This window comes from Dendropsophus ebraccatus, chromosome 5 (genome assembly GCF_027789765.1).
Source record: "Dendropsophus ebraccatus isolate aDenEbr1 chromosome 5, aDenEbr1.pat, whole genome shotgun sequence".
In the NCBI taxonomy this organism is placed as follows: domain Eukaryota; kingdom Metazoa; phylum Chordata; class Amphibia; order Anura; family Hylidae; genus Dendropsophus; species Dendropsophus ebraccatus.
Genome location: NC_091458.1, coordinates 16,757,324 through 16,782,135, shown reverse-complemented (window position 1 = coordinate 16,782,135; position 24,812 = coordinate 16,757,324). Strand labels below are relative to the sequence as shown.

The window sequence follows — 24,812 nt, the reverse complement described above, 5'->3', positions numbered from 1 at the left end:
TTACCCTTCGTGTACGCTCCTCTGATGTGTCCTGCCATACTATGAATGCGAGAACTGGGCCAGGGGAAGAGGTTGGAGGGTGTAACTAAAACCGAAGCAAATCCAGGCATCTCAGCATGAATGCACTATATAACACAAGACGGTACGGAGGGGAAAAATCAAAGCTCAGTTATGTACACAATCCAAGAAAGAGCATTAACCTTGACTCCGCTGCACTATGTTCCAAGTTAATTGTGCACACTATAAAAAGCAGGCATGTCCGGACAAGTTACAGAGCAAGCTGTAATATAACACAAAAAAAAAAAAATCATAAACTAAGGCTTATGGAAACCTTTTACAGGAGGACTTCCCAAGCCACAAGCGACAGACGCTGCAGATTTCTTCCAGACGCGTCGGCAACAGCAGCAGAATAGAGTTTAAAGGGTAACTCCTCCGAAAACAGAAGTCACTGACCATTCCTTATTTTTACAGTCTGAACACACAGGCGAATTGTTCCAGTTGCAGCCATCTTGGTTGTCACCCACCCTGCACACTCCTTTAGTTGTTATCTGAATGGGACTCAATAGACTCACAGCTATAGGTATTTCTGTATTCTCTTTTATTGTGACCTGTGTCCCCGCACTGCACCATGATGGATATTTCCTGGGCAAACAGGAAGGGAGGATTGCATGGCGTCCGGTTCCTCATATTTTCCTAGAACACATTACAAAATACTCTTCGAGAGATGGAATGATTAAAGTACTTTTAAAGAGACCCTGTCACTTATTTTTATTTTTTTTGGCATGTGTGTGTGGGATTCACACAGGGGTGCGGAGGGAGAATGAGCAACATGATAAATGTACAAGAAATCTGCAATTCCCATATGGAGCTTCTTCTCTAGCTCTCTCCAAGTCAGTACAGATAGGAATGACGCAAAATAGCTGAAACCTCTAACATGGTAAGTTCACACTGTGGTGGTGACTGAATGGAAACAAGCCACACTGTGAATGCACTATGAAAGCTTCACGTATACTTTTAGGGGGTCTGAAAATCTGCAATTCCCATACACAGATTATTCTCTAGGGCTCTTGTATTCAGTGCAGACAGAGAAAGAAAAGAATAGCTGAAATCTTCATGTGCAATGATGGAATCGGAATCGGCTATAAACCCACAGCAAAAACTTCACTTCGTTTTCAGGAAAAAAAAAAAATCCTGAAACTTGCAAGTCATTTGTGGAGCTTCTTCTCTAAGTGCCGTCCTGGTGAGCGCAGACCGAGAAATAACCCACTAGTATAGGAATGAGCCACGGTATAATCTCACAGCAAAAGCTTCACGTACAATAAGTAGATGGTGCAGCTTTGTGTCCTGAACTCTAGGATAGACACATCGCCCGGCTAGGTCTCTGGTGCTCTTCTAGTCAGTGCAGAAGGCTGAAATATCATCTTAAAGCTTTGAGGGAATCTTTAGGGACATGAAGATAGTTGCTGGTTGATCTGGTGCACTTTAAAGCTCTAACTTTAGGGATGGCAGAAAGGATGGCTAAACTTCTAGGATCTACATGCGGCCCTGGAAAGTCTGTGGGAGCGTTAGTCTTTGAGAAATTACATTTTAGAAAACTTGTGTGCAGTCATACTGCGATTCACGTAAAGGCTCCTAGCAGTAATAATAGAAACACTATATACTAATCTGGAACATAAGGCAGCGACGCAGCATAAACAATTCTGGAAAGTGGTTTTTTCCTGTTAAAGCTTTCAGCATGGTCAATATGGCGACAATTGAGACATGAAGACTAAACCCATAAAGTGTAAGCCGAAAGCCTCGCGACACCAGTCCCCCGGGGTGGAGGGTCAGCAGGATGCAATGCATGTCTGGGAATACAGATTGTCCAGGTGGTTTTTAATGGAAACCAAAATAGTCCCGCGTATTATCATCCGGTTACGCAACGTACGACGTGATCCGATTGCAGAGTTTTACCTGAAGCTTATATTTGTACAAATGTGTCTTCCAAGAGTAGCAAGACGATTCCAGATGAGGATTAGAATGTTAAATGATGGCCTCGTGTTCATCTCTGTGGGGGGAGAAAAGGGAGGAATAGGTTACAATGAAGACACAGCACAAGGTCCTGATTCTTGATGTAATATCATTGGTGGATCACAGTCTACACAGGACATCATTTTAGCTTTACTTATTAGACTGAAGATTAAAAGTTATCCCTATCCACAGGACTGGTGATATGTAGCTGGGACTGGTGGAGGATCTGCTGCTGGGACTCCCACCAATCCCAAAAACAGAGGTCTATTTTCCACTGAATGAACGGAACAGGTTTGCAGAGTCAGCTCTCTATTCATACTCTATTGGTCTCTAAATATAATAGACAGATCAGAAGGCCCAGAGCGCATGCACCTTGCTGCACCATTCCTTTGGGGGGGGGGGAACACCTGGCCCCCGTTCGAGTGTTTGATGGGGGTCCCAGGATAAGGAAAACATGGCGCCGATCCATTAAGGTTTAAAAAAATTAATAAAAAAAAGCAGCAATGTACCTGACATACATAAAGTGCATTGGCTTTAATGCAACTCCTGTAAAAGATAATGGGAGTTGCACACACTGTATTAATCAGCCTAATCGGCTGTTTTGCCATACAGACATGTCAAAAACTTTGATCGGTCGGGGTCCAAGTTGTCAGACCATGACAAATGAGCAAAACAAGACGGGAGAAGTCCGCACTCTCCAGATCAGTCAGAACACTGATGAAAACTTTTGACATCTCTGTGACACGTCAAAAGTTTTCTCTTATGACTGGTACACCTAAAAATTTTCAATTGCTGAACACCCAAAACCCAAAAACTTTGGATATACAGTGGTGCCTTGGATTACGAGCATAATTTGTTCTGGGACTGCGCTTGTAATCCAAATCCACTCTTAAACCAAGGCAAATTTTCCCATAAGAAATCATAGAAATGCAGACAAATTGTTCAACACCCCGAAAATAATGAATTATTATTCTGAATAATATGTAGGACAAATGAAACATTCAGAAACAGCAAAATATGTGATATTATAAGTTACTGTACAGTAATGGAGAGGATGGGCTGACAGAGAGGAATGAGCAGGGCAGATGTGGGCACATAAATGCAGCACTCTGTCTGGGGAGAGAGGGGTTACAGCTATGGAAAGATGACCTCCACTGTCCTGTCCCCTGATGTAAGCCCCAGCCTGAAGTGGATCTGCTATGATTTGGAAGGTGAGGGAGACTTCCTGGGTGAGAGTACAGGGCTGTAGACCCCGCTATGCAGACCATGCCCCTCCTCCACTCCCCCTCCCACCCAGTACTGGGAGCTCTTAAACCAAAGCAATGCTCTTAAACCAATTGACAATTTTGAAAAACTGTGAGCTCTTAAACCAAAGCGCTCTTAAACCAAGTTACTCTTAAACCAAGGTACCACTATATGTCTCTATGACTTTTTTTTCCTGCTATGTAATCTTGTGTTGGAATACTTCTAGAGTTTGTTTTATCCGTACACGTGGAGACAAGCGCACGTGCGGTGTGTGTGTGTTAGGAACTATTGAGTCACTCCAAGCAACAATGTAAACGGGAACGGATAACATTCAGATTCATTATTACTCAGCCAGTAAAATAAGTGAATACTCCTCTATGTATATGTAGATCACATTGGTGTGTATGGAGCTGTTGCTGTGAGCTGCAGTCACACGTGGGGCATAACACAACTTGTTTACGTAGAAACAATGGCAATTGCACAGATTAGTAATTTATCTCCATAGAGAGGAGTTGTGTATCTGTAACCAACGTTACATCTCCCCGATGGATCTATGACCCTGAGGACGTTAGCGGCACAAGCCCAGCCATTGTCTCTAGGAGACGAGAGAATACATGAGCTGGCACCATCTCATACCAGGATTATTACCAATGTACATGTGATTCTCTATCAGCGCCCCTACATGATGGGACTGAACAGATGCTCGCTGTATCATTACACCTATTGACTCAGATTACTATATCAGGTTATTTCATAGGACAGAAATATACATGTCGGGGCAGGCGGTGCAACACCCAGAGTATTAAAACGAATGGTACCTCTTTTTTTTTTTTTTTTTTTTTTTTTTAACACATCAGCGAATCGCCGCCGGCGTGGGGATACTGTTGGCACACTTCTTTTTTTGAAAAGTAGCCCGATCCCTGCGCTTGGTGTTGGTCTTTTCCCTTGCACCAGCCCAGCTTGGAGCACAGGGGGCAGGCCCTCCCCCCAGGATGATCATATTCCCCATTAATGGCGCCGTGTCACAGAGGGGAGAGGATATGGTCACACTGGGGGGGATATGAGCCTGCCCCCCGCACACAGAGCCGGGGCCGGGCCGAAACGTTGCACTGGTGTGATTAAAAGTGAAATTTCCTTGGAAGTGCGGTATTTTGTCTATTCTGGTAATTCATACGAACCTGGGTCTGGTTTGGTGAGATATGCACCCACACTCTACTATTTCTAGTGCTGCTGAAGACTTTTGGATTAAAAGTTACAGCTAATATTCATCTAATGTGGACGGACAAGGCTACAAAGTTACGAAAACTTTCTAGGAACTTTCTAAAAAGTGTTACATAGGTCAATATAGTTTTGCTGGCAATGACTTGGGCGACACCTGCTGGTAGTGAAGTGTACTGCATAAACTTATGCGTATAGTTTGCAGACAGTCTGCATCCTCTAAGTGTGCAACAAATGACACAACTGACAATAAAGTCACCACCTAGCTTCTGCTACAGTCACATAACTATTGATGAGGTGCCCCCCCCCCATACACAAAGGGAAAGAAGTGGCTTGGCAATAGAAGAGGATTGGTTAGGTAGGTAGGTAGGGGAACTGTGAAGTCTAGAGGGGCTCTGATCTAAACCAAGATTACTATTCTCCCCCTATTTTGTTGCTGCCAGTGGGGTTAGGTTCTGGAGCAGCATATAGATATATAGTATATATATATATATTGGTATAGATTAATAATAAAGAGATGGCCTTACCTGTCCAGACTCTGGTGTCCTGCTGTCTTGTCACTGTGTTCTTCGCTCACCACAGTCGCCACTAGAACTTCTCATTCAGTCTCTGAAGTGACAGGCCGCTCAGCCGATCACTGGCCAACATGGGACAGCACCGCAGCCAGTGACTGGCTGAGTAGTCTGTCACTTCATAGACCGGTTTGGAAGTGGGCAGGTGAGCGTGAACACAGGAACAAGGCAGCAGGACGCAGGGACAGGTAAGTATAATCTTTATTTTTTTTCCTCTTTATCCTAGCATGTCAGCTGTGTGTAATAGTGACGCACGTGACAGTGATCAGCTGATGATCCTTTCCTCAGCCGATCGTTGTCTTTATTACACGGAACGATATCAGCCATCTTGTTTTTCGTGGAACTAATTGTACTTTTTTATGGCGCCTTTAATTTTACTATAAAACATACAGCCAAACTAAAAATAAAAATATTTGTGGGGTGAAAAAAAAAAAAAACCATAGCAACAGGAATTTAGCAAATTATGTAGGATTTTGTTTTTACATAATCAAAACTACAAGTGACTTGTTACCCGTATTTGGTGGCTCAGTAAAATTGCTACAAATACATTGCACCAGCAGAGATCTACTCCTATCCTCCATCACTGCCAAAGTGATCCATCAATCAGGTAGCGGCAGTTTCAGACACCTGACAAGTGATCCTCTATCATTCGGCTTTACACCGCAGTATTGAAAGGGTTAACTGACTGCCCTCCACCATGGTCTGAGAACTTAAAGGGGTTATCCAGCGCTACAAAAACATGGCCACTTTTCCCCCTCTCGTCTCCAGATTGGGTGGGGTTTCAAACTCAGTTCCATTGAAGTAAATGGAGCTTAATTACAAACCCCACCTGAACTTGAGACAAGAGGGGAAAAGTGGCCATGTTTTTGTAGCGCTGGATAACCCCTTAAACCAAAAGCTTATTCAAAAGGCTTTACTCACATGGTGCGGTAGCGAACGCCTCTTCTTGTGTTATAAAATCTGCATCCGAAATAGACCGCTGCCAAAAGGCCAAGTGTCAGCACGATTCCTCCTATGAAACTTCCCAGATCAAACCCAGATCTCTGCTGTAATGAGGCCGAGATAGAACCTGCAAGAATACAAAGAGGAGTTATAGACGTCTGAGACCGGATGTGGATTTCTGGGGCCCTTTGGATACTGTACACAGTGTCAATGCTTTGCTGCCAGTCCTGACCCTGGGACCTGACCATGAGTTCAACTATAAGCAATGTCCTTATCTTCAATGTCAGTAGCATGGGATCCTAACTATCCTAAAAATGAAGACAATGAAGGGCTACATAAAAGGGGGTCATCTGATTTGGTAAAACATTAAAGAAGCACTGTTGCGAAAAGAAAAAAAAAAAAAAAAAAGTCAACAGGGATTGTGAGTGCAAGCAGTTTTGCAATATACCGCTTTTAAGGAGACTGTCAGCAGGTTTATGGTGTCCTATCTCAGGGTAGTATAAACTAGTGACAGAGAAGCTGAACAGGATGATATATCACTTTCATTGTTCTGTGCAGCCGATTCAGAGATATCCTCCTGAATAACGGACAATAAATAGTCCTCTCCATTATGTGCATGAGCTCAGTAAACCTGGATATTCATGAGAAGCAGAAAACTCCGCCCACCAGCTGATAGGCAGTTATCTAATTATGCTGTGTATAGGCAGTCACCTGTCAATCAGCAGCAGGAGGAAGAGGGGAGTGGCAAGAACAATATTCTCCCGCATATTAGACGAACGGCTGAACAGAATTAGATAATACACCGATCTGTTCTGTATTTCTGTCACTAGTTTATGCTGCCTTTATATAAGGCGGCATAAACCTAGCGACAGATTCCCTTTAAAGAAGCAGTGCACTTTTTTTTTTTTTTTTTTATTTCCTCCCCCACTGCAGGCTGATACGTACACTTAACATTGATCATCAGTTTCCAGGGGCACGGCTTCATTTCCCTCCCAACCTCTTCTTATTAGCTTCGCCCCAGCTAATGGAAGGCGGAAGTCAGACTCTTCAATGCATCTCTAAGACCGTGCTCTCAGAGATGCACGGGAGACCCTGACTTCCAAAATGAATTGGTAAAGAAGAGACTCAGAAGAGTGATGATGTCATTGCCAGTAGACTCAAACAGCAAGGTACCACCTGAATAAAGTCGCACCGCTGTGTGTTGATATTTGGTCTTTTCTCTGTTCAGAAAGACCAAACACAGGAAATCTCAGTCCTTTGTGCACTCACAGACATGGCTCGGTATAAACTGACAGCCATTCCTCAGTGTGCCCAGAGTGGGACAAGTCTTCACTGCACATGTGTATAACTGCTGCGCGTCCACACTCAGTAGCAGAGAATCCTGGGGGTGCTCGCATTATATGGTCAGCTCTCCTGTCTCACAGCACCAAAACCTCTGTAACTACACAATAACATGACACTGACTGATTTGTTAAATGAAGAGCATTGTCTCCTGGTAAGTTGCAGAGCGGATAATAGAATTAGCAAAAGTTAATATAATTAAGGTAATTGCCCACAGCTGCCTGATGGTCTTCCCTTATGTAAGCGCACAAAGGACTACGGACTTCCTGTGTTTGGTCTATTTTCTTGAACAAAGAAAAGGCCACATTCAGGCATAGAGGAAGCATAGACGTATGTATAAAAATAAAATAAGTATATTGAAAAACTGCTTGCGATCACAACCCTTGATAATTTCTTAAAACTAAAAGGTGTTTGCAACAGGTACGCTTTAAGCGGCAGACCACTAGGGCTGTTAACTAACTATACCACACTCTCCTCTCCTGGTCCAGCGATTGATGACGTCCTGATCCCGCAGCAGCCTCACTGATGTGATGGGATGGGGATGTCATTAGTGGAGCAGGGAGAGCTGTCAGTGAGGTAATAAGCGATTTGAATGTGGTCCACAGAAACTGGGGTAAGGAACGCGGCAGGGATGACGGAAGTCACACTGACGAATGACATTACACATGTATATGATTTTTAATACAGAAATACCACGTACTGGTGACAGGACTGGAGGTGGAGGTGGCGACGCTGGTGGTCTTTACTGTTTCTTTGGTGGTCACAGGGGTTGTGGTGGCCTTTGTCAATGGAGGGCCTAAATAAAAGAACAAAAGAAATCAATGAATCTCTGTCCATCTATACAACACTGATCCTATGCTATATACATATGTTACCTCATCCCATTCCCAGCCTAGAAAGTATTATTACATATTACCACCGCACCCACACAGACCATATTAGTATATAGCGTGAGCTGTGCCGCTATGTCATCCCTCACACCCTAAAAGGGTAAGGTCCAAGGCAATAAGCAAAAACGTGACTGTCCACAACATGCGGCTTTATTCACCCAAGTATATGGAGTCTATTAACCCCCCAGTAGTAAATAGGACGGTACCCCATCTCTTTTAAGCTAAACATACACATTGAAGTAGGTGAATATGTTGAATTTGGTGGCCAGACATCTCATCTAATGGCAGATGTCAACTGGTTATGTTGGATTTAATATGACCGATTTTTTTTGTTATGGACGGCACAACGTGAACGCACACCCGTCTCTGTGCATTAAAAGCCAATCAATGTCACATGACCTGAAATCCTATACATGAGGGTCTGCCACATAATTGAAAATCTACTGCCGTGTGCGAGCCTGTCGGACAAGAATAACTAATGTTACGTTTCTATTGTTTATTCAGTGAAATCTCGTCATCTCTGCATCTTATGGATCTTGACAGCCCAGCGGAGAACTGATAAACATGAAATGTCACAAGACCAGAAGACTGAGAGAACATGATGGGAACTGATCACTATGATAGCAGCAGATCACATGTCAGCTTCATCCCTGGAGCTTCTCTACGCTTAACATTCCCATACACTGGTATACACGAATATCGTCTGAGCCTGAAGTATGTATGAAGTATATGGGGTCTAATGGTCACTTCTCAATCCTGAATAGCACTTAGTAGTTACAGCCATGTTCTAACATTTACTCTGTGGATGTGCAGTACATCTAGGTGGCAGGTGTATACCAGAACCACAGTGTACAGAGAACAGAGCTGGGAGCAGACAGTGCCGTACATTGTGTAGTGGCCATGCCGGGTTACTGCCGCTCTGCTCATTTACTTCAAAGCAGCATAGCCTCTATATCATTCACAGAGCTATCTGCTTCCACCTGTCCTCTGTGTATACAGGCAATGTGGTCCGGTGAGCCGCTGATTGTTGGGTTCACTGTGTGCTGATCCCGCTAAAGCTTTGGCTGTCCAGGCATGATAGGAGTTGTAGTTTAGCAACAGATGGAGAGCCAAGGTTCTCTACCCCTGATCTATCCTGGGGACCGGCCATCAATGAATAGGTTGCACGGCTCCTATCCACCTCCCACTGTGCGCATAAAATTCTGAACGCAGTGATAACTCGGGCCCCAGTTCACCTGAGGCCTTCGCCCACATCTCCCAATAGCAGAAATGCTGCAGATCAAGCAGGTGGAAACACGGCTGCAAAGCCTAAGGGCGATATCTACATCTGGTCTGTGACTAAACCTGCACAGAATGTAAACAGATTTTTCTAGGGAATTTACAGTGAAATCCACCATGTATTTTTTTTTTTAATGGCCCCCTCATGAACATCCCCAAAGGAAAATCCAAAAACATCATGTGCAATTGCAATTCAATATACAGCTCAGCTCTGCTGCGTCACACAGGAATCAACCTATATTTCAGCTTCCAGACAAATATTACCACGTTCTCTATCATATATATATATATATATATATATATATATGCACATCTGTGAGTCCTATGATTGGTAATGGAGGCGTCTGCACTTACCTGTGTGGATAGCGTGCGCTCGGCTCCTTCATGAAGCATGTGTAGGACACAGAACACAGACTGCATGTCATCACATGTAAAGCCTCAATGGTTCAAAGAAACACCACATAATGCAAAACACACAAACACCTCGAAACCGACATCGCACAGTTCTTAGCAACGTGGATTATGGGGGAATATAGTACGAGGGGTGTCTGGTAGTCAAATACAGACTGAGAACTCTGGACTATACAGGGTGGGCGGTACAGACAGGATAGGTCTATGGCTTCCCATGTATCCGGACGACAGGGAGTTTCTGTAGGGGCGAGACTACAGCTCAGAGACAGATATGAAATGTCACTACTGTACGAACTTATGAACAAGGATGATATAACAGAGCACAATGGGAGCCAGACAGGACAGCCCCAAAGCAATACTTCATCTCATATTCTGCCTGTAATCTAGCAGATTATAGAGGTGCACGCTTCTTACTACATAAACTGGGGTGGGGTTCCCCCATCCCTGTTCTAGAACAAGCACCTCTCTATACACACACTGATCAGCCGTTACATTAAAACTGAAGTGAACAACATGGATTATCTGGTGACAATGGCTCCTGTGATGATAGGGTATACCGGGCAACAAGTGATCGGTCAGTTCTTGAGGTTAAAGGGGTACTCCGGGCTGGGGATATTTTTATTGTGCGGCCGGGAAGGGGGTGGATATAGAGGCCGCTGGTCACTTACCTCCCCGGTTCCATCGCTGGGTCCCGGATTGCACTGCCGCTTCCTTGTCTGAGCTGCGGCTTGAGATGTGACGTCTCAAGGCAGCTCAGCCATTCAGCGGCTGAGGTCGGATTCCGCTACAACTGCTGAATAGCAGCCGCAGCCCAGACCAGGAAGCGGTGGCCGGGGCGGGAGAATGGCTGTACAATAAAAATAACCCCAGGCTAGAGTACTTCTTTAATGCTAACAGCAGAAAAAATGGACGAGTGTAAGGATGTGAGCGACTGTGATAAAGGGGGAATAGTGATGTGCAGACGACAGGGTTCGATATCTCCAGAGCAGACGGTCTTGTGGGGCCTCCAGTATATAGTGGTTGGTAACGACCAAAAGTGTAAAAGGACGGACAACCTGGAAAAGGATCATGGGGGCCAAGGATCATTGATGTACCTCAGGAGTCTGATCTGAAAAACCTCCTGCTGTCTATGATAGAAAGGAGTCAGGTTACACAGAACATGTATTGGGCCTGCAGACCAGTCATGTGACCCCTGTCCACCCCCGAAAGTGTCTACAATGGTCATCTGTCTACAATGGTCATCAGACGATGAAAGAAGGCGTCTGGTCTGATAGATCACATTACATTATGTGGACGGCCGGGTGCGTGTGCGTCACTTACCTGGGGAAGAGATGGCAACAGGATGCACTATGGGAAGAAGACAAGATGGCGGGGGCAGTGTGATGGGTAATGTTCTGCTGGAGACCTTGTGTCCTGGCATCATGTGGATGTTACTGTGACACCGACTACCTACCTGACCATTGTACTACACCCTTCATGGCACCGGGACCCCCTAATGGCAGCGGATAGAACCCCGGGGGCCACACTGCAGACATTGTAGAGGACAAAGAGATGAAGGTGGTGACTCGGCTTCCAGATTCCCCAGATCTCAGTGCCAATCAATCATCTGTGGGATGTGCTGGAGAAACATAGAGGCCGCACCTTACAGGACTCCTGGCCATAATGCGTCAGCCCAGGGAGGTGACAGACAATAGGTTTTATTAATATGGCTGATCAGTGCGTTTGACTTTTATAACCGTAAATTCTTCTACGAGGCAAAAATAGGGAAATAAGAGTAAAATCTAGATGGAAAATGTCATAAAGCTGTCACCCTGCTTAACCAGTAGGAATTTTTACGGGAGGTCACTGTATCATAAAACATTCAGAAAGAACCGGTGAGAGCTGAGGGCAGCCGGCGGGCGCTGTACAAGTATAGAACCATGTTGTAGGTAAAACAGCAAATGTATCTGTTAGCGTAAAAAATATAAACACGGCAGAAGCCGCGATCCCAGACGTCACAATGAACAATGGAGAATGTGAACACATAGCACATAATGTAAAGCAGAGATGGACGGATCTCCCCCCCACCCCTGAGTAGGAGCCGCCAGACACTTCTGTACTTTATTTTAGTAGACAATGGACAATACAAGTTCAGTGCTGACTGACATGATGGTGGACGTTGGATGCGGGGGGGGAGGGGGGTAGTTTTGAGATTCAGCTAGAAAAAAAATGTTTATGACAGGGATGGGAAACTTGCTGCAAAACTACAATTCCCATCATGCCTGGACAGCCTGCGGCTGTCCAGGCATGATGGGAATTACAGTTTTGCAACAGCTGGAGGGTGGCAGGTTCCCAGCAAGGTGAAGATATATACGGCAGAAGTCTATTGGAACCATGTGTAACGCCATACGTATTTATCTCCACATTGTACAAAACAGAATCAAAATACCGGAGGATAGCATCTTGAGGAGGCTTACCTTTCGTTGTTGGTGTTGTTACGGGCTTTGTGGTGCTGGTAGAAGTAGTATTGATCGTTGGTGCAGGAGCAGTGGCGTTGGGGTTGGTGGCATTGGACGCAGGCGTGGTGGTGGAAGGCATTGTGGTGGTGACTGGCGATGTGCTGCTCTCCTTGCTTGTAACTGGAGTAGCAATCGTTGAAATTGCTATGAACGAAAACAGATATTAAAGAGTTAAAAAAAACTTAAATTTGGCAATTTATTAAAAAGAGCATTTTTAACGTTAACAGTAACACTTTAAAGGGGCAGTTCACACACTTTCTTTTAAATCAACTGTTGCCAGAAATTTGTAATTGGCTTATATTTAAAAAAAAAAAAAAAAAATCTCCAATCTTACAGTACTTAGCAGCTGCTGTATGCCCTGCAGGAAGTGGTGTATTCTCTCCAGTCTGACTCAGTGCTCTCTGCTGCCACCTCTGTCCATGTCAGGAACTGTCCAGAGCAGCAGCAAATCCCCTTAGAAAACCATAGAGTTCTCTCTAACCCTGGCCATACCAGTGGGGTGTCAGGTATCACAGCACCCCCTATGAGGATGGTACCATGATGTACAGGCTAGATGCAGTTTGTTACAATGTATCAGTCTGGGTTCCCAGCGTATGACCCAGGGACGGCAGAGGATCCTATGCTGATACACTGTAACAAACCCTCATGACGGGTGCACTTTAACAGCAGTCCGTTATGTAGAAAACACATCCTTATGCTACAAGTGGCGGCTCTGTGACAAGTACTCGCTATTATGTGAAACAGGACACAAATAAGGACAGATGTAAACACCATGGAGGAAACGCAGGAGTCACCGCGCTCCAGGATACCTGGCTGGTATCCCCGACATCAGGTCTGCGACAATAGGGGTAAAACTGGGACAAGAGCCTCTCATCGCTGCCAAACAACGGACACCGAGACGGCGTCACCTCTGTAAGAATCTGGGGCGACAGCCGTCAGCCATATATGTATCATGAATAAGGGGGGTGTTAGCAAATTATATCCTTGGAGAACAAAAAGGATCCAAATCAGTACGTCCTCACATAACGTATAATGGTGTAAGGGTCTATTCACACTACGGAATTAGCGCTGCGGACACTCATGTATAGTGAATTATTGCTGATAAGTAATCAGTGCAAGCGACTGGTTGCGGATGACCTGCGGTATTATTGCTATAAGGGTTTTTATATGTTTCCTGCTGAACAGCACAATGTTTTGTAATGTACTATTAGCCGAAAGTTCAACAACCCCGTGGGGTCAGTGACATCTCGCCTCATGTCTGACAGAAAATAAAGTGTGTAACTCAATGAAAGTCCACAGACTGGTTGGGATTTAAGACGTTTGTTTCAAGGGGTACTGCACAGGGGGAAAAGAATGATTTCAAATCAACGTCTGTCAAAGTTATACAAAGTTATACTTATCAGCTGCTGCATGTCCTGCAGGAAGTGGTGTATTGTCTCCAGTCTGACACAGTGCTCTATGCTGCCACCTCTGTCTATATCAGGAACTGTGCAGAGCAGTAGAGGTTCTCTATGGGGATTTGCTGCTTCTCTGGACAGAGGTGGCAGCAGAGAGCACTGTGTCAGACTGGAAAGAATACACCACTTCCTGCAGGACATACAGCAGCTGATAAGTACTGGAAAACCGTAGATTTTAATCTAAAAGTATATCTGTATAACTTTCTGACACCAGTTGCATTGAAAACATTCCTTTCCTCTACAGTACCCTTTTAAAGTTTGCTTGCACTTTAAAGAGGCTCATACCGTTTTCCGTGTAGGACCCCCCCCCCCCTCCCCCCAATTTCAGGAGACTATATCCACAAAGCTGTTCACATAGTCCGGCTTACACAGATCACATTCACATACAAGACTTCATTGAGACTAGTAGATTATGCAACCAGATTTTCACATTCTGGTTGCGGATTTAAAGCCCTTTAAATGGGTTATCCAGGCTTACAAAAGCATGTCCGCTTCCTTCCATAAACAGCACCATTCCCTGTATGAGTGTGGGGTATTGCAGCTCACTTCTATAGAAGTGAATGGAGATGAATTGCAATACCATACACAACCTGGAGACAGAGGTGGCGCTCTTTTTGCTACACAGTATAGCCGTGCTTTTGATGTTGCGCTGATCAGTACTTGTTGGCAGAGTTCACCAGGCTGTCTGGGCATGCTGACATTTGTAGTTCTGCAGTAGTCTATAGATTGGAGGCAGCGGCCTCAATCTTTTATGTGCGAAAACAGAACATTCAATTCCGCAATCTAATCCCAGTCTAAGGGTCCTATTACATGGGACGATTATCGTGCAAAAAATCGTTATATCATTCGAATTTAAACAATCGTTCTGAGTAATTGTAGGCAACGATCAAAAAATCTTTCGAATGTCGCTGATTTAGATCTGAACCTAAAATTATCGTTAATCGTTCGCTGTAATTCCACGTTCGTTCGCTCAAGTTCCGCATTTGTTCACTAATCGTTCAGTGTAATTGCACATTGTTCATTGGTTTCCTGGGATCAGAAGGAATAAACGATCATAGTAACAATCACAATAACGATCGGAAACTAACGGCCATCGTTCTGTGTAATATGGTGAACGATTTCAGGTTAACGATAAACAATCTCGTTTGTAACCGTTATGGTGCATTTAGACGAAGCGATTATCGGTGAAAGATTCGCGATAACGATCGCATTTCAGCGATAATAGTCTCGTGTAAACACAGCAAACGACCTAGCGACGAGCGAGAAATCGCTTATCGGGATCTTTCAACAAGTTCTCAAATCATTGTTGGTCGTTCGCTGAAAATTCGCAGATCGCTTCGTCTAAACAGTCTTTGGGTGCCTTCACACCTACCGGATCCGCAGTGGATCTCACTTCTGCGAATTCGGAGCGAGATCCACTGCAAATCCGGTACCATTCACCCTAATGATAGCACATACCCGCAGCGGGATTGACATCCCGCTGTGAGTATGAGCTTTAACCCCCTGGCGCCAGCATCCCCGCCTCCTGCAGCTCCGCCGCTGCCCCCATCAGTCCCGGCGCCCGCATCCCCAATCGGCACCCGCAGCCCGTCCGCATCCCCCATCATCCCCGCAGCCAGCACGCATCCCCGATCATCCCTGCAGCCCACACGCATCCCCGATCATCCCCCCAGCATCATCCCAGCAGCTGCGCCGAGGAGCAGGTAATGTATGCTCCCGGCGGCGGCCGGCGGGCTACGGGGATGATGCGGGTGGGCTGCGGGCGGCGATCGGGAATGCAGACGGGCTGCAGAGATGATGGGGGATGCAGGCGGCGATCGGGGATGCGTGCTGGCTGCTGGGATGCTTGCGGGCGGCGATTGGGGATGCGGGCAGTGGCGGAGCTGCAGGAGGCGGGGATGCGGCGGGGCTGCGGGCATCAGGGGGTTAAAGCTCATACTCACAGCGGGATGTCAATCCCGCTGCGGGTATGTGCTATCATTAGGGTGAATGGTCCTGGATCCGCAGTGGATCCGGTAAGTGTGAAGGCACCCTTTCAAAGATTCACCCTGTGTGTAATGGTCTTAAGTGATCGCAATAAAAATTTTTCAAACAATTTATGTTTTCGTCTAAACGCTGATCGTTATAAAAACAAAGTCGTTGCCTCAAAATTGTTAAACACTCGATTGGGCAAATTATCGCTCCGCGTAGAAGGACCATTAGTCGTTAATCGTTCCCTGCTCGCTGCCGCCGCTATTCAGCGCAGCGAGCGGGTGAGTGCGGTAGGGGCGGCGGGGAGCTGCCCGGGGGATCGCTGATCGTTCGGGCAGCCCATAGGATATAGCATGCTACTATTCAACGGAGCGACGGCAGCAGATCGCTGCTATATCAGTCGCTTTTTTTTCAACATGTTGAACAACAAGCGACTGCAACGATCAGCCGACATGAACGATGTCGGCTGATCGTTGCACTCTATTCCACAGGACGATTATCGTCCGTAGCGGCCGATAATTATTCAGTGGAATAGGGCCTTAAGGAGCCTGCTGTTGATTTGTTTAGTCTTTCTGTTTCCCTGAAATCGTCTGGTACGAGACTCTGACGTCTTCTAGGTCTCTGTTACCGAATACCGGACTTTTCTGGGAAATCTGAACATTTTCTGAACATGAAAAACTTTAAGATTAAACAAATCGATGGCCGATAGATTATATTTGGGGAATCTTACTGGTTTGTAAAAGATTAAACAGGGCTGGAAAGTCTTCTGACATCCTGAACGCCCGTATTTCTGGCTTACATGAAAGTGTCCTCAGTACATCTTCAGACTGAACGCTTCACTTCCTGTCTGTATCGCTTGCCAAGAAAGGAAATCAGTGTCACACCGCATCATAAGACGCTGGTTAGTCAGTACAACAACTAAGACCAAAACAAGAGTGATGCAACGGCCACATGGCGAGCAAAACAATCACAAGGTCCTGAAGACAACAGCATCTGCCCTGTATTATACCCTGCTTCCAAGACAATAAGACCTAGAGAGGTTTTCCTGAATTAATTAATATAAAGCCTCCCCCGGAAGGAAGACCAAGCAAAGTTTTTGTTTGGAAACATGACCACCAGGGCATGCAGCTGGGATTCTTTTTAGCCTGCCGCTGTTGTCCCCTACCTTCACCGTCATTTGCAGAGTAGCTGCATGCAGGACAGGAAGACTGTAACCTGCCACCAACCCCCAACGTTCCATTCTGCGGCTATTACTTGTAAATGTGCAGGCAAAGCATCAAGAGGCCTGTCCCCTGCCGCCATTCCCGATGTCCCCTATCGCCAGATATAGTCTCCTGCTGCCATGCCATACGCTGTCCCTGCTGTGCTGTACCAGTTTGCTGTGGTGAGCTCCCGCTGTTGGCCAGAAGCAGCCATACTGTAAACTGTCCCTACTGAGCTGTGGTGAACTCTCCCTGGTGGCCGGACGCCGCCATACCCTACACTGTTCTTGCTGTGCTGTACCAGTGTGCTGTGGTGAGCTCTCCCTGGTGGCCAGACGCCGCCATACCCTACACTGTTCTTGCTGTGCTGTACCAGTGTGCTGTGGTGAGCTCTCCCTGGTGGCCGGACGCCGCCATACCCTACACTGTTCTTGCTGTGCTGTACCAGTGTGCTGTGGTGAGCTCTCCCTGGTGGCCGGACGCCGCCATACCTTACGCTGGGTTCCTGCTCTGCATTTGACATGTGAATTATTCTTCATGGAAAAATAGGACATCCCCTCAAACATTTGGGAGCAAAAAATTAATGTAAGACACGATCTTATTTTCAGGGGAAATGTAGTAAGTCACAGGCATCAAACTTGCTGCCCTCCGGATGTTGCAAAACGTTACAGTTGTCGTCATGCCTGGAAAGCGGCAGGTTGTAGCTCTGTCGTAATCGTAGTTTTGCTACAGCTGCAGGTCTGACTCTGATCCATATCTAGGGAATAATGGTGCATTTACACAGACAGATTTATCTGACAGATCTTTGAAGCCAAAACCAGGAACAGACTATAAACAGGGATCATGTCATAAAGGAAATATTGGGATCTATCCTCTTTTCAAATCTATGCCTGGCTTTGGCTTCCAAAATCTGTCAGATAAATCTTTCTGTGTAAACGCACCCTAAGGGTCCATTTACACAGAAAGATTATTTGACAGATCTGCCAAAGATTTGAAGCCAAAGCCAGAAATGGATTTGAAAAGAGGAGAAATCTCAGGCTTTCCTTTATGACCTGATCTCTGTTTATAGTCTGTGTAAATGGACCCTAAGCTGCAGGTACATCTAGTGATAGTTCTCACAGACCTGGTCGCCCTGAGCCCTGTAATAGTCTCTGTAAACAGGCACCAGGAATGTAAGGACGGTCACATGCAGTCAGTCATTGTGCTATAAATCTCCTGTATACATGACACATTGTGCAATCAGGGGCGGACACAGACTGCAGGGGGCCCCTGTGCAACAAATGTGTTGGGCCCCAATAACCTATTAGTTTCTCCCCCTTTCTGCCTTAGACACACACACACATATGTACGCCCGGGTATCCGGTACATGTGTCCTGGTTTCTCGCCATGGCCCTACAGCCCAGCACAGATGCCAGGGACCACTAAAGGACTGTACTGTAGTCTGTGCAGGCCCCAGTTTAGGAATGGGTACCTGTGGCCACCAATAGAACTGATCATGGGGGGCACCCAAAGAAAGAACCCATCAGAAGCGACATGCAGGTCTGGTCCCATCCTGCACGGATTTATCTGGGACCACAGCTCCTGGAATAACAATAACTACAACTCTCAGAATGCCTTATACTTATGAAGCTCTCAGAATGCTGGGAGCTGTAGTTTCTGAGAGGACAACCCCTTGAGTTGATTTGTACTACAAATCCCAGCACATCCTGAGGGATGCAGACTGCAGTTATCAGAGGGTGGGGGGCTCTGTGCTTTCTCTTACACAGTCCTCTCTATCGTACACCTTCCAGCAGCCTGACAGACACACCGCCAATAATCACTCACTGTCAGAGCTGCTGCTGTCGCTCCTCTTCACAGTCCTGTCTCTGGCTGCCATAACCCCTGTCACTACACACTCTCTCCTCTCACAAGGTATGTCGGACGTGGGGTGTACAGGAGGGGCTGTCAGCAGGGCGCAGGAGAAGAGGGGAAACCAGCCCCGGCCAGGCATAGCAGCCAGTCACTAAGTGGGCCCCCCAGGAGCAGGGGGCCCGCACTTTCCGGGTGCTGATACTGCCTGGAGGGCCCACTACAGACAGGTGCCATGCTGAGCTGACACTTTAGAGTCTGAGCCTGGCGGGCCCCTCTATTGGCTTGGGCCCCTGTGCAGCTGAATAGGCTGCACAAGTGATAAGTCCGCCTCTGTGTGCAATAAAACAGACAGGTAATCTCTACACTACACGGCCTTGACAATAGTTATGGGCAAAGCAAGGAGATCACATAGCTGCATGGGAACGGGAGTAGAGCCCCGCACCAAGGATTTACCAAGCATCATGGGACATGTGCAATATATCAACTATACCAGCTGAGGATTATCACTAGATAAGCTGGGAAACAGGTCACGGCCGTACAAGAGGATGGGAAGGGGGGACAATGCCGACAGATTACTGTACATCCGTATTACTGACAGTGGTCAGGATGAGACCTGTACATGTATTATGCTTATGTACCATGGGGCAGACCCTCCGTCCTTATATACACATGTCCCCTTTCTCTGGTGTCCTGCCACTGATTGGCTGAGCAAGACGTCAGAGAGGCGGGAGCAGCAGGAGGAGGCCGGAGCGCGGACCAGGTAATGTATGCAACGGACCACTCCAGGTTAAGGGGGGGGGGGGGTGGCGTTCACATACACGCACCGGGAGATAGATATATATATATATATATATATATATATATATATATATATATATATATATATATATATTAAACAAAAAAAAAAAAAGTTGTACGTAACCCTATTCACAATGACAGTGTCTGGAAATACACAGCAGATTTTGCTGCTGTAAGGGAACCCTAAAGGGGTAAAAAAAAAATCTTTCAGATCAAATGGTGGCAAAAATGTTATACAGATTTGTAAATTACTTCTATTAAAAAATCTCCAGTCTTCCAGTACTTATCAGCTGCTGTATGTCCTGCAGGAAGTGTTGTATTCTTTCCAGTCTGACACAGTGCTCTCTGCTGCCACCTCTGTCCATGTCAGGAACTGTCCAGAGCAGGAGCAAATCCCCATAGAAAGCCTCTCCTGCTCTGGACAGTTCCTGACATGGACAGAGGTGGCAGCAGAGAGCACTGTGTCAGACTGGAGAGAATCTACCACTTCCTGCAGGACATACAGCAGCTAATAAGTAATGGAAGACTGGAGATAAATAGAAATAATTTACAAATCTGTATAACTATCTGACACCAGTTGATTTGAAAGCAATGTTTTTTGCCGGAGAACCCCTTTAACAGGACTGAACAAATTCATTAGATTCTTTTAGGGTCCATTTACACAGAAAGATTATCTGCCAAAGATTTGAAGCCAAAGCCAGGAATAGATTTGAAGAGAGGAGAAATATCAGTCTTTCCTTTATGACCTGATCTCTGTTTATAGTCTGTTCCTGGCTTTGGCTTCAAATCTTAGGCAGATAATCTTTGTGTGAATGGACCCTTACCGCTAGATAGGAATCATCTATTATACAATGACAAAGACCTAGAGTCGGGGTGTCAAACATGCAGCCCTCCAGCTGTTGCAAAACTACAATTCCCATCTGAATTGCTGTGAGTTTCGTGTCTGTCCTGGAGGAAGGGGGGGGGGGGGGGGGGGGGGGGGGGGGGCGGGGGTAGGAGGACACAATTTCCTGGCTGCTCCGGACTCTTTACCCTTCTGGCAGTGATTTACATGAGAAACAGGAGCAATGCTGAACCCCGGGCCTGGACAAGGAAGTCATATATCACTGGCTTCCTGCTCTCCTGATGCTATATACTGTCTATAAACACTAAGGATAGAATAAAAAACAGCAGAGTATATGGACGCGCCCCACTGGGGGTCCTCACTACTACAGAGCACCAGCTGAAGACTGGAAAGAGTCCAGAGGCCTCCGCATCATCATCAATGCTGGGGTGTATAGTGGTCTAGCAGGTTGGGTAATCACCTGGAAAAACCCTGTAAGCTCCCCTGCGGCTATACGGTGCCGACAGGGCAGGGACTGCGGCTACACGGTGCAGACAGGGCAGGGACTGCGGCTACATGGTGCCGACAGGGCAGGGACTGCGGCTACACGGTGCCGACAGGGCAGGGACTGCGGCTATACGGTGCCGACAGGGCAGGGACTGCGGCTATACGGTGCCGACAGGGCAGGGACTGCGGCTATACGGTGCCGACAGGGCAGGGACTGCGGCTACACGGTGCCGACAGGGCAGGGACTGCGGCTACACGGTGCCGACAGGGCAGGGACTGCGGCTACACGGTGCCGACAGGGCAGGGACTGAGGTTCAAGGTTTTAGAGGATTTTGTTATGGGGAGGAGGAGGGGGACTTCCTGTGGACTTTTCTGCCTCAGTCCTGTCTAGTCTTTTCAGGAAGCAAAACATAAAAACTAATTCCTCTGCAGGGAGAAGGAAGAGACCTCGGTGACGTCCTATAGCCGCTGTTACATCACCATTAGAGATGAGCGAACCTGGAGCAGCTGGAGTCCATCCGAACCCGAACTTTCGGCATGTGATTAGCGGCGGCTGCTGAAGTTGGATAAAGCCCTAAGGCTATGTGGAAATCATGGATATAGTCATTGGCTGTATCCATGTTTTCCAGACAACCTTAGGGCTTTATCCAAGTTCAGCAGCCGCCGCTTATCAAATACTGATCGTTTGGGTTCGGATCGACTCCAGCTGCTCCAGGTTCTCGCATCTCTAATCACGTTTCCTCAACCAAAAGTGTCTGCTGTGGCATGTTCCATTATAGGGGCGCCCTCACCGCCATAGGGGGGGCCCCGCCTGTACTGTCAACGCTATGGGGGGGCTCCGCCTGTACTCTCACCGCTATGGGGGGGCTCCGCCTGTACTCTCACCGCTATGGGGGGGCTCCGCCTGTACTCTCACCACTATAGGGGGGCTCCGCCTGTACTCTCACCACTATAGGGGGGCTCCGCCTGTACTCTCACCACTATAGGGGGGCTCCGCCTGTACTCTCACCACTATAGGGGGGCTCCGCCTGTACTCTCACCACTATAGGGGGGCTCCGCCTGTACTCTCACCACTATAGGGGGGCTCCGCCTGTACTCTCACCACTATAGGGGGGCTCCGCCTGTACTCTCACCACTATAGGGGGGCTCCGCCTGTACTCTCACCACTATAGGGGGGCTCCGCCTGTACTCTCACCACTATAGGGGGGCTCCGCCTGTACTCTCACCACTATAGGGGGGCTCCGCCTGTACTCTCACCACTATAGGGGGGCTCCGCCTGTACTCTCACCACTATAGGGGGGCTCCGCCTGTACTCTCACCACTGTGGGGGGGGCTCCGCCTGTACTCTCACCACTGTGGGGGGGGCTCCGCCTGTACTCTCACCACTGTGGGGGGGGCTCCGCCTGTACTCTCACCACTGTGGGGGGGGGCTCCGCCTGTACTCTCACCACTGTGGGGGGGGCTCCGCCTGTACTCTCACCACTGTGGGGGGGGGGGGCTCCGCCTGTACTCTCACCACTGTGGGGGGGGGGCTCCGCCTGTACTCTCACCACTGTGGGGGGGGGCTCCGCCTGTACTCTCACCACTGTGGGGGGGGCTCCGCCTGTACTCTCACCACTATGGGGGGGGCCCCGCCTGTACTCTCACCACTATGGGGGGGGCCCCGCCTGTACTCTCACCACTATGGGGGGGGGCCCCGCCTGTACTCTCACCACTATGGGGGGGGCCCCGCCTGTACTCTCACCACTATGGGGGGGGGCCCCGCCTGTACTCTCACCACTATAGGGGGGCCCCGCCTGTACTCTCACCACTATGGGGGGGGCTCCGCCTGTACTCTCACCACTATAGGGGGGCCCCGCCTGTACTCTCACCACTATAGGGGGGCCCCGCCTGTACTCTCACCACTATAGGGGGGCCCCGCCTGTACTCTCACCACTATGGGGGGGCTCCGCCTGTACTCTTACCACTATAGGGGGGCCCTGACTGTTCCCTCACCACTATGGGGGGGCTCCGCCTGTACTCTCACCACTATAGGGGGGCTCCGCCTGTACTCTCACCACTATAGGGGGGCTCCGCCTGTACTCTCACCACTATAGGGGGGCCCCGCCTGTACTCTCACCACTATAGGGGGGCCCCGCCTGTACTCTCACCACTATGGGGGGGCTCCGCCTGTACTCTCACCACTATAGGGGGGCCCTGACTGTTCCCTCACCACTATGGGGGGGCTCCGCCTGTACTCTCACCACTATAGGGGGGCTCCGCCTGTACTCTCACCACTATAGGGGGGCTCTGCCTGTACTCTCACCACTATAGGGGGGCCCTGACTGTTCCCTCACCACTATGGGGGGGCTCCGCCTGTACTCTCACCACTATGGGGGGGCTCTGCCTGTACTCTCACCACTATGGGGGGGCTCCGCCTGTAACATCAGCAGCCCTCACTACCACTTCCCTCAGCTCCTCCCGCACAGTCAGCACTGCTACCTCACCGCCCGAGGAAGCCGCACACCCCTGACCCCAGCGCCATGTGTGTACACAGCCCCAGCGGCTCTACCTCCCCCCTCACTGCCCGGACTCACGTGGATCCTCCGCTCCAGCCGTGCAGGAGACCGCCAGGAGCAGCAGCCCCGTCCACAGCCAGCCCCGGGAACCCACCGATAACTCCATCGTGTACCGGCAGCCGCGTCACCGAGCAACACACAATCACTGCCGCAGCTGCGCATCTACCAGCGGCCGCCTCAGCCTGCCGGGAAACGTGTGGAGCGCTGAGGGAGGAGAGGGGCGTGGCTACGGCGCGCAGCCTGCTGGAACGCAAACGTACAGGCGTGGTAAGAGTGCGTTCCAGATCCAGGGGTGACGTCATGACGTCATAGGAGCTGACGCGTCAGTCATAAAGTTATAAACCACCGGAAAAGGTTCTGTATTATATATTATAACTATCATTCCATGGTTCACAAGTGATGGAGACATAAAAAAAAAAAAAAAAAAAAACCTTTAAGAAGATAACATATTACATTTACAACTATCTTTAGGTGTCTTATTATCTAGTGTTCTTAGTAATCTAACCATAAGCCGCTTACCTGGTCACAAGTGTGGTCTTAAAAGGTTAATGCTCAGATGACTGTGGCTATCTGTTGTCACCATGGCAACCATGAGCTGTGCGGACAATCGTTTATGTCATAAAGAAGGTAGCGCAAAATAAAGGCCCGCTGCCTGGATCACTGCCATCTTGGATGCCCCAGACTACTCTCCTCTACCCTTAAAGGGGTTATCCAGCGCTACAAAAACATGGCCACTTTCCCCCCCTACTCTTGTCTCCAGTTCAGGTGCAGCTCCATTTACTTCAATGAAACTGAGTTTCAAAACCCCACCCAAACTGGAGACAAGAGAGGGGGAAAGTGGCCATGTTTTTGTAGCGCTGGATAACCCCTTGCTTTTTTTTTGCAGAAATCAATAGTACAGGCGATTTTAAGAAACTTTGTAATTGGGTTTATTAGCTGAAAAATGCATTTTTATTATGAAAAAGCAGTGTGAAGCTCTCCCCCCTGTCTTAATGATTGTCTATGGAGAAGTGGAGGGAGATGTGGCACCAAAACAGGACAACAAAGAGTTAATTTACAGCTACATCACTGGGCTATCTCCTCCGAAGTCAGCACTGACCTCTCTCTCTGAATAGCGGCGTTCACACAGTTCTTGCTGTGTAATCCTTTTTTCTCTGCTCTCTGCTGGTGACTAATCTCCCTCCTCCCCCCTCCCCTCTCCATAGGTTACACAGGGCTCGACTGATGTAAAACAGTCGAG

At 47.8% G+C, this 24,812-nt stretch overlaps 1 protein-coding gene across 1 annotated transcript; it reads right to left on the bottom strand.

The window, feature by feature from the left end:
* Window positions 1-581: 581 nt before the first annotated feature.
* Window positions 582-23,785, bottom strand: TMEM123 (transmembrane protein 123). The gene is made up of 5 exons (XM_069969594.1): window positions 23,591-23,785; window positions 12,364-12,549; window positions 8,029-8,124; window positions 5,967-6,114; window positions 582-2,047 (listed from the first exon to the last, which is right to left on the bottom strand). Exons 1-5 carry the CDS (start codon window positions 23,676-23,678, stop codon window positions 2,023-2,025), a joined length of 543 nt encoding a protein of 180 aa, XP_069825695.1. The 5' UTR covers window positions 23,679-23,785; the 3' UTR covers window positions 582-2,022.
* Window positions 23,786-24,812: the final 1,027 nt, after the last annotated feature.

What these genes read in the sequence shown, in the direction of transcription:
- TMEM123 (XM_069969594.1), bottom strand. Translation starts at nt 23,678, where the DNA reads ATGGAGTTATCGGTGGGTTCCCGGGGCTGGCTGTGGACGGGGCTGCTG. An exon ending in GGCTGGAGCGGAGGATCCAC is followed by an intron (nt 12,550 to 23,590) that starts GTGAGTCCGGGC and finishes TTTCGTTCATAG; the next exon opens with CAATTTCAACGATTGCTACT. An exon ending in AACAACACCAACAACGAAAG is followed by an intron (nt 8,125 to 12,363) that starts GTAAGCCTCCTC and finishes TCTTTTATTTAG; the next exon opens with GCCCTCCATTGACAAAGGCC.